This window comes from Gavialis gangeticus, unplaced genomic scaffold (genome assembly GCF_001723915.1).
Source record: "Gavialis gangeticus isolate Ggan-Ray unplaced genomic scaffold, GavGan_comp1, whole genome shotgun sequence".
Lineage (NCBI taxonomy): Eukaryota > Metazoa > Chordata > Crocodylia > Gavialidae > Gavialis > Gavialis gangeticus.
The window spans coordinates 13,317,308-13,327,421 of record NW_017729004.1 but is presented as its reverse complement, the minus strand read 5'-3'; the positions used below and the strand labels follow the sequence as shown (position 1 = coordinate 13,327,421).

General features: G+C 45.2%; 1 protein-coding gene across 1 annotated transcript in view; it reads left to right on the top strand.

Moving 5' to 3' along the window:
- ACVR2B (activin A receptor type 2B) overlaps positions 1-10,114 on the top strand; it is a 146,909-nt gene that overhangs the window by 119,745 nt on the left and 17,050 nt on the right. Inside the window, exons 3-6 of the mRNA XM_019508102.1 lie at positions 4,753-4,862; positions 6,720-6,871; positions 8,196-8,339; positions 9,249-9,392. Of these exons, the coding sequence (XP_019363647.1) occupies positions 4,753-4,862; positions 6,720-6,871; positions 8,196-8,339; positions 9,249-9,392 (550 nt within the window). The remainder of the gene's footprint in view (positions 1-4,752; positions 4,863-6,719; positions 6,872-8,195; positions 8,340-9,248; positions 9,393-10,114) is intronic.

Here is a 10,114-nt window from a genome sequence, read left to right as displayed (position 1 = left end):
CCCCCCCCCCGCATTATTTTTAACATTTGCTAAGTATAAGGCATAGTGGTATCCAAGGTGGTGTGCTTGGTGAGCTGCCCTGGGCATGCACCAAAACAAGGCAGGAAAATAATGAATTGCAGATGTGGAGGAGGCTGTTTTCAGTCATTAACTTGATTTCTTAACCAACAGACTTAGCAAAGCTTGCATTCTCCCTTGAAGACTACAAAACTCTAATGCCTTTAAATCCAAGTGGTTTCAGTTATTGGAGTTAAAAAAAAAAAAAATGGCATCTGGAAATATTGCTCAACTAAAGGAAACATCTTTCCTCACTTGGCGAACTCGGATGGCTGATTTCTCTTTTTCTTTGAACCAAAAAAAAAAAAAAAATTCTGGATGAGACTTTGTATAAGAAATTTTAGCTCTAAGGTTACTTTTTTCAGAAAGAAATAAACTACTGAAAGTAGTGCCATGCATTTAGATTAAGAGGGACTTCTTCAGCATTACTTACAGTTCTGAGTCAGTGATGCCTCACTAAAGGAGACTTGTCATGGATTCGTGAGTGAGCAATAATGTCAGATGTGTGTGATTGTTTTGCTGCTTCCTCAAAGTGTTTAAAGGAAGGAAGTTATGCATATAATTTAACTGGACCTCAGGAAATAGTTTGATACTGTTTTGCACAGAGGACAAGCCTTGCAGCTTTAATTACAGAGTGCCTGGGAAGATTCTAGCGAGGATAATAATAATACCTGAAAAGAAAAGCAAGTGCTTGTGGTGGTTGAGGAAGGTGTTTAACAGAGCGCTACATGTCTGCCACACTGGTCTGGCAGAAAAGAGGAGATGTGGAAGGCTAATGAAGTGTTTTTCAGACCTGCATGGCATTCTCCGGAAGATAAGCAAGGTGCTGAAGAGAACAGCACAGCTGGATGGCTAGGCTGATGTTCGAATGAAAGTCTGTTAGCATGCTCACAGAAACCTGGTGGGATCCTACCCACGACTGGACGGTGGGCATTCAGGGATACACACTATATAGAAGGTACAGGACTGGGAGGAACGGTGTGGGGGGGGGTTGCCCTCTATGTCAAAGAGCAACTCACGTCATCAAGAATTAGCTTTGGGGCAGAGGGAGGTCAGGCAGAGGCACTGTGGGTCAAACTTCAAGGGGGGCAAGGCAAAAGGGATCTTACGGTGGGTGTCTACTATAGACTACCCTGCCAAGGGGTTGAGTTGGACCAGAATTTCTCAGTACAGCTTATGGAGACGGGTCTAGGGACGTCATTGTCATGGGGGACCTAAACTACCCAGACATCTGCTGGAAGGAGTGGTCAGCCAGGTCTGACCATTTGTATAGGTTCCTAGCTGAAACACAGGACCTCCACCTTATCCAGGAGGTGCAGAGCCCCACTAGGGGAGATGCCTTGCTGGACTTGGTCTTGGCCATTGGGGATGACCTGGTGAGGGGACTGCAGGTCCTTGACCACCTGGGTGACAGTGATCATCGCCTGCTGGAATTCACCATCCAGTGCAGGGTGTTGAGGGCTTGTACCCTGACTTCAGAAGGGCCAACTTCAACGGACTTAGGAGGTTAGTGGGGGAGGCACCGAGGGCCCAAAAAGTAGAGGATATTGGAGTCCATGAGGGATGGTCGTACCATAAGGGGACGATCCTCCAGGCTCAGAGTGTGACAGTCCCCGAGAGAAAGAAGGGGGGCAAGAGTGCTCTGAAACCCCCATGGCTCAGCAAAGGCATTCGAGAGTGCCTGAGGGCCAAAAGGGAGGCGTACCCAGTGGAAGAGAGGGACTGTCACCAAGGAAGAATACTCCTCCTTGGCCCATGAGTGTAGGAGGGCTATTAGGAAGGCCAAGGCGGGATGGAGCTCAGGCTAGTGACCAGGATTAAGGACAACAAAAAGTCCTTCAAATACATTGGGAGTAAGAAGAGGGCACCGTGTAATGTAGGGCCCCTGCTAGACTCAAATGGTAATCTTGTGGCTGTGCCAGATGAGAGAGCCAAACTTTTTAACAAGTTCTTTGCCTCTTTTCTTGGACAGGGACCAGGACAGCTCTCCCACCACAGGTAGGGGCAATCTTGGGGATAGCACTGCCAGGCCTCAGGTCTGCACAGATGTAGTTAGGGATCTTCTGGAAGGGCTGGATGTTTTCAAGTCTGCGGGCCCTGATGCCCTCCACCCACAGGTGTTGAGAGAGCTGGCGGGGGTCATTGCTGTGCCCTAGGCCCAGCTTTATGAGCGATCATGGTCCATGGGCCAGGTGCCCAGAGACTGGAAACTAGCTAATGTGGTCCCCATTTATAAGAAAGGAGGACCCAGGAAACTATAGGCCCATAAGCCTCACATCGGTCTTGGGGAAAATCCTTGAAAAAATTATCAAGGGTCACATCTGTGAGGGGCCAGCAGGGGAGATCATGTCCAGGGGAAATCAGCATGGGTTCATCAGAGGCAGGTCCTGCCAGACCAACCTGATGGCCTTTTATGACCAGGTAACTAAATCTCTGGATGATGGTGTTGCGGTGGAGGTCGTTTTTCTGGACTTTAAGAAGGCCTTTGACGCTATCTCTCACCCCGTTCTCATTAATAAATTGAGCGACTGTGGCATTGATGCCTGCACAGTTGGATGGGTCAAAAATTGGCTGATGGGGGCACCCAGAGTGGCGGTGGATGGGTCGTACTTGACCTGGCGGGATGTGAATAGTGGGGTCCCCCAGGGCTCGGTCCTGGGGCCTACACTGTTTAACATCTTCATCAGTGACTTGGATGAGGGGGTGGAAAGCACGTTGTCCAAGTTTGCTGATGACACCAAGATGTGGGGAGAGGTAGGCACGCTTGAAGGGAGAGAGAGGCTGCAATTAGACTTAGACTACAAAAGTGGGTGGATGGTAACAGGATGGGCTTCAACGTTGATAAATGCAGGGTGCTGCACCTGGGGGGAAGGAATCCACAGCATACATCCAAGCTGGGGAGCTCCCCCCTTGTGAGCACAGAGGTGCAAAGGGATCTTGGAGTCATTACTGACTCCAAGATGAACATGAGCCGCCAATGCCAGACCACAGCCAGCAAAGCCAACCGCACCTTGTCGTGCATCCAAAGATGCATCTCAAGCCAGTTCAGAGAGGTGATACTTCCCCGCTACGCGACATTGGTCAGGCCACAGTTGGAGTACTGCATCCAGTTCTGAGCAATGCACTTTAAGAAGGATGTGGCCAGCCTCGAGAGGGTTCAGGGTTCAGAGGAGAGCCACCCGCTTGGTTGGAGGGCAACACGGCAGGCCCTATGAGAAGAGGCTGAGGGACCTGAACCTGTTCAGCCTCAGCAAGCGGAGGTTGAGGCAAGATTTGGTGGCTGCCTACAAACTCGTTAGGGGAGATCAGCAGCAAATAGGAAGGGCCATATTCCCCCCAGCAGCACCTGGGCTGATGAGGAATAATGGCCAGAAGCTGCTGAAGAACAGGTTCAGGTTAGAGATTAGGAGGCACTATTTCACTGTAAGGATGGGTAGGATTTGGAACCAACTTCCTAGGGAAGTGGTCCTCGCTCCTACCTTGGGTAAATTCAAAAAGAGGTTGGACAAACACCTGTCTGGGGTCATGTGATCCCAGCGTGTGCTCCTACCAGTGGCGGGGGGTCAGACTAGATGATCTGTTCAGGTCCCTTCTGACCCCAAACGACTATGAAACTATGCTCAGGGAAGGAGGCTGCTGTTAGCTGTTTTTATGCTATTCATGCTTTATTTATTGCATATCTTTTATGGCCTGCAGTAAATAGGGAAGTGGTTATTTCTTTGTGGCCTTTTTAAGGATCTCACCATTCTAGTTTCTGAGCGTCTTGCAAATATTGATAAATGTATCTTATCTGCAAGAGGAGAGCATTGCTTTCCCAGCTCTGAAATGGGAGCGAGAAGACTGCCTGAGGCCATGAAGTAGATCAGTGGCAGAGCAGAAATAGTGCTTGTGATCTCCTGACTCCTAACCCATGCTCATTCCTCAACATCACACGGCTTTGCTGGCAGGAGGAGAGAACTGAGAACCCACAACTTGTAATACCTACATTTGTAGTTCAGAGTGCTCACTTCTTATGTATATCACCCTCCAAATATCTAAAGTTGAAGCCCCAGAAAACGAGGGGCATGTGATTAGTGTTCACTTGCCAACATTTTTATTTAAGTGATTTGTGCACCATCGTATGGGAGCTCTGTGGCAGAATATGGGATAAACTCAACTTTAGTTCTCCTGTGCATCATTTATTTCTTACCAGCAAGAATATCTTATTTCTTTCGGCATCTTCTAATTTATGGAACAAATGAGGTTGAGGTCCTCAGCCTCATTCAGAATCCAAGAGCCTGATTCATTCCTTGAGCACCATGCATTCAGTGAATTGAATGAGGTAGAGGTCCTGCAGAAAAAATAGTGTAATCATGTCCTTAAAAATATAGCTAGAGAAAGGATAAGGGTGTACTTGCTGTCTGCCAAGAATTGGAGTGTGCACTCTTACTGGGTTTAACATACCCTTTTGTATATTTGGGTACAATGATTACAAACTAAAACCCTGTAGCAAAGTTTTGTTTTTGATTATTCTCTTTTTAAAAGTTTCTCTGTCACTGAAGAGACTATAGAGTTGCAGAATGTAACAGAGAGAAAGTAAATGGTAAAGAGAAATCACAGAAGCTATACACTTGCTTCCAAGGACAATGTCAGACAGTTTGCTGATAGTTTTTTTTCTCTTTCCTTTGTTCCTCTATTCTCCTTTTCCTGATGCAGGCAAGAATGTGTAGCTACAGAAGAGAACCCTCAAGTGTTTTTCTGCTGCTGTGAGGGGAACTATTGCAATGAGAAATTTACTCACTTACCTGAAGTAACTGGTCCAGAAGGTAAGTGATTCATTTTGTAGGAAGAAAAAAAAAATCCGTTCGATAATCCTTGACTTAGCTGTGCCACGACCTTGAATTGTTGGGTACTTGACAAGCAAGAAATCTGATTGAATATGAAGGATGCTTTGGGTTACAAAGTTTTGGAAGTTTGTCAGCTAAATGTTTTTGACATAGCATTTTTTTTAAAAAAAGATGCTGTTGTCATCTTTTGAGCAGAGAGCATTGTACAGAAACCTTGTATATCTCTTATTAAAGAATAATATCCTTTTTACAGTGCAGGCTTAGAGTGGATTGTTAAAAATTAAAACAAAAAACCCCCTCTTGTAAAAGGAAAACAATTGCAACTTTATACATATGTTCAGATGATCTGGCAGAAGTCTCTTGAGTTTTTTTCCTGGTAAAAAAAACAAACAAACAACAAAACAGCAAACTTACCCAGAGACCCCTGGATGAACATTCAAATACTGAGCTCCTGAAGAGCTGAGAGCTTGCAGAGCTGATGCTGCGCAGCCAGGGGGTCCCTATGCCCACGGATCAGCCCTGGTTGACTGACCCAGGTTGCTCAGGGTTGGCTTGTCTCTCCTAGAAACTCTCCTGGGAGTGATTTAACCCTGGTTATCCCTATGTTATTCTTCTCCCAGAGCAGCTATTTTTCTTTTGGGAGAAAAATCATGAATGTCTATACGCTCGTGTTTTCTACTGGAAAAGCAGCAACTCCGTTAGTGGAAAGTGAATGTCTGAAGTGGCTGAAGTCTTAACTCATGCAATGTAGGCTAAAAACCAGATCCTCAAGAAGTATTTAGCACTACACTGTTTTCAGTGGGAGCTAGGCATTCAAATAATGTAGAAGATCTAGTTAACTGTCCAACTTAACTAACTTCCAGTATATTTTAGTAGCTCAGGCGATTATATTGACAAATGTGATGTTTGTCATCCTTTGTGGCTTTGCTAAATGGGACAGGTAATAGCTGGAGTGATAGTTCTTCTAAATTCTATTTTCTTTTAAACAGCCCAGTAACATTTTAATAGCAGATATATCTCCTTCTGATGGGATGGCTTAAGGAAATCTACAACTGGTATCTTATATTTGCTATTGACTTATAAAAAATTCTTCACAAACCTATATAGAATTCTGTTTTTTCTGATCGTTATGAAGTTTTCCAGATCTTTTCCATGAGGCTTCTAATTGTCAGTGTGTATTATCTCTTGCTCAGTGTACACTGACGACAACCTCGGAATTGAAAAAAGTCTTTCCCTACTAACTTTTGTTGTTTAATTTGGCAAGCATTGTTGTTTTTTTGTTTCTCTTGCCCCCACTTCCCTGTTTCCAGCATAGCAACGTGGCTCTCTTCAGTGTTTCCCGTTGTTTGTGCATCAACTTAGCTGATCCCATTTGGAACATGGGAATGGTGTATTTTGATTTATGGCTTGTACAGTCCTTTAGTTTAGGCTGATATCTCGTTGCTGTTGCTGGATGCCTTTCTCTTGTCAGAAAAATGTGGGAGAGTCTGGCCATGTTATCTCCTTTTGAGGTTCACGGCAAGTAAGCTCAAACACTTGTAAGTCAATTCCCTACCACGCTCCTTGCAATCTTTTGATAAAGTCACATTCAGGCCTCGGTTGTTTGTATCCTCTGCATTTAGGAGAAGAAGTTCTCTATTTTTAGTGGGTGCTTTGGAGTATTCCCAGTCGGGAATTAATAAAAACTGGATGTCATAAGAACATGACATCCACAGCGGAAAGGTTGTTCAGTAAGAAATGGCAGGGAAGAACAAATTCCTCTGGAACTGCTGTCACTTATACCACTGAAAATATAAAAATCCCATTTCTCTGACCGCTTCTCCTTGTCTCTCACAGTAATATATGAGCCGCCGCCGCCAACTCCCTCCCTGCTCAACATCCTGGTTTACTCTCTGCTTCCAATTGCTGTCCTATCCATGGCCATCCTCTTGGCTTTCTGGATGTACCGTCACCGCAAGCCCCCATATGGGCATGTTGACATTAATGAGGTGAGTGAAAAGCTTCCTGCTTCTACAGAAAGGGGGAAGAATTGAGCTTTCATGGAAAACTTGACATCTCTGAGTTAACAAAGCTGTTAGAAATGTACAGAAACTATTTGGGCTAAGTCAGGGGTGCCCAACCTCCAGCCTGCAGGCCACTTGTGGCCCATGGAGCCATTGCATCTGGTCCATAGGGCTCCCTATGGGTAAGGAAATTTGGCAGCAGGGGAGCAGTGGCTTTCCAGACTGGGCTGGGTCTGGGCCATGCTCCCTTCCCCCTGTGCTGCTGAATCAGGGCAGCGCTGTCCCCTGGTCTCATCTGCATGGCCAGATGGGACCCCAGCATGCCTGGCCTGGGTGTCAGATCAGGGCTACTGGCCGGATCTGGCTTGTGGATGGACTGGGTGCTGCCCATCTGTCCCTCTGGACAAAAAGGTTGGGCACCACTGATTTAAGTATTTAAATTCTCTTCTTTAGCTTGATTATCCTTAGACAGCATGACTTGTTTGTCACACTCGTGTTGTGGTAGAGGAAAATGTCCATTGTAGGCCATGCTCTCAGAATCTAACATTTTTATGTGGGTGAAATGAGAGTGGTTCTTATATCTAGCTGTGCTGTGTTCTGTGTCTCACACAAATGCTTAAGGATAAACAGGTACTCAAGGATAAATAGGTACTCGTTTTGCACTAATGCATCATACCTGATTGGCTGACAAAACTGTTTTCTGCTATTTACCAGAACTGTGTGAAATACTCAGAATGAAGTGCAAAGCTGTTTGAAGTTGTAGGTAAAAAAATAATTTCTTTGTGATTTCTTGGTTTGTCTAATAAAAGGTATCACCTCTGAACCAAGAGTTCTGGAGTTTTACATTTCTTTTTGTCTCAGACCAACACAGCTACCAAATACAGCTCTGAAATTTTAGATATCATTTTTGGGGTGCTTTTTTCCCCCTTTTAACCGAAACAAACAAAAAAAAAAAAGACTCCCATCCTGGACTAGAGATATACTTAAGGACACAAATGTTTTGCAGCTGAAGATGACTTTTTCATGAGATTCAGGTGTTTGCCCAAATTTGACAAACACCGCAGTATAACATTTCATATAAAGCCATGCTTGAGAGTGGAAAATGCCACTGCACAGCAAACTGTTTCATGCAACAATTCTGCAAAACAGTTTGTGAATCTCACATTGTGCTGCCTTTGACTTGCTGCATGCTCTGAGCAGTGTATTGAAATGTCTCTCCTCAGATGGAAGTATCAGGGATTTCTTTCCCTTGTTTTGCTGTTGGTCTCAGTTTATAATACATAGTTTCATCCCTGTTTTGTTTTTCCAGGATCCTGGCCCACCGCCCCCTTCTCCGCTGGTTGGCCTTAAGCCTTTGCAATTATTGGAGATCAAAGCTAGGGGACGCTTTGGCTGTGTCTGGAAGGCGCAGCTCATGAATGACTATGTAGCAGTGAAAATCTTCCCCATACAGGTGAGAGAGGGCATTGCATTCGATTGCCAGAGAACAACGTCCATGGGCCTCTGTTCACCTTGTTTATCTCAGCAGCGGGTGCCTCTTGCAGTGTTTGGTGCCGGCTGGGCAAACGATAGCATTTTGAAATCGCCGGACACTTGGAACAAAGTTAGAGTGCCTGAGGACTGAGAAAATGCAGCAAGATGGGTGCCAGACCTAGGGGGAGGAGGCAGAAGTGACCTCATCAGCCTTGTACGAGCGTTACCTGGGTATATCGTCAATGTAAACCCAGACCTACAAAGTGACTGGCAGCTCACAAAGACACCATCCTTATAGAGTGGCGGCTAATCATACTCTTGAGATTGGTCTGGGGGGTGAAAGCAAAGCTTGGAACAGTCTTAACACTGTTAATATGGGAGCAATGAATGTAACAGAAAGATCCTGTTGAAGAGAAATGCCTGAAAACTCTTAGGGTTCCTCCCTTAGCACCTTCCTCATTCATCCTCCTCTTCCTTCGGTTTGTCAGCCTGGCCTTATGCAAGGGGAGAGCTGTGTCCTCTGTCCTGGCCTTGCTACCTTGTGTAATCTAGATTAGATTGTGTAATTTTAAAAACTGAACTGCAGTATAATGATGGATGGTATCTGTACAGGCTGAATTCTTATACTAATTTTGTGTCTTTACCTTCCTTCATTTCATTATGAGCTTAACAGTTTCCGGGGGCAGTTTGGGAAGGGGGCTGAGAACAAGCATTTCTTATGCTTCCCCGGCTTTGGAAGCTGCCTCATTTTAAAAGCATCCCTGGTCCCTTATACACACACCTGAGACTGACTTTCAGAGGAAGAGCACTCCATTGTAGCAGCTGCTGCTTTGAAAAGGCAAACATAATTTATGAGCAGTTGCTGATGGCATGTTTCTCTCCGCTGTAGGATAAGCAATCTTGGCAGAGCGAGAGAGAGATCTTCAGTACCCCCGGCATGAAACATGAAAACCTGTTGCAGTTCATTGCAGCCGAGAAGCGGGGGACAAACCTGGAGACAGAGCTCTGGCTGATCACAGCTTTCCATGACAAGGTAACACTTCTTGGCCTATCCATTTAAAGCTAAAGGGAGTGAGGCCTAATGGGGAGCTCTTAATGAACTGGCGTGGAAGTTTTCCATCTAAACAGCTTCATTTGAAATTTCAGATCCTTCCTTGTAGCTGTTCCAAAGTCTCTCCTCCTTTCCCCCCCAACTTGGTTTAAAGAAGAGCTGCAAGGTTCAGAAACAGAGATGGTTCCATAGGAGAGGACAAGAGGGAGAGAAGGCCACTACTCACTCCCATATACAGCACTAGCCTTGCACACTTGTGCAGGCCAACACAAGAGTGTACGTCATGGAGATGCCAATCACAGGCTGTCCCAGTTCTCACTCTGCTTTTGCAGATAGGTCATGAGCGTCAAGTAAATACAGAGCCTATCTCTGTTTCGTGGATTGCTTTAGTTATCAAATATGACGAACATTTGAAATAAAACAAACACACACAAATCCAGGGTTGAGCCAGCAATGTTATCCCTGTTTTTAATCCAAGGTCTACTGAGTCAATCATTTCCACAGCCATCTGATATGATAGATGGGCTTTTCTTACTTCAGGCTTCTCCCTTCTTCAGAGTATGTAGCTGCTTCAGTTTTTTCCTGGGGCTTGCTCAAGGTAGTGGAACTCATTTTTGAAGCCACAAAGTGTTTTTATTTCAGACCTTCGATCTCCATACTGTTGGGGAATCAGAACCTCCTCACTTTTTTTTTTTTTTTTTAAA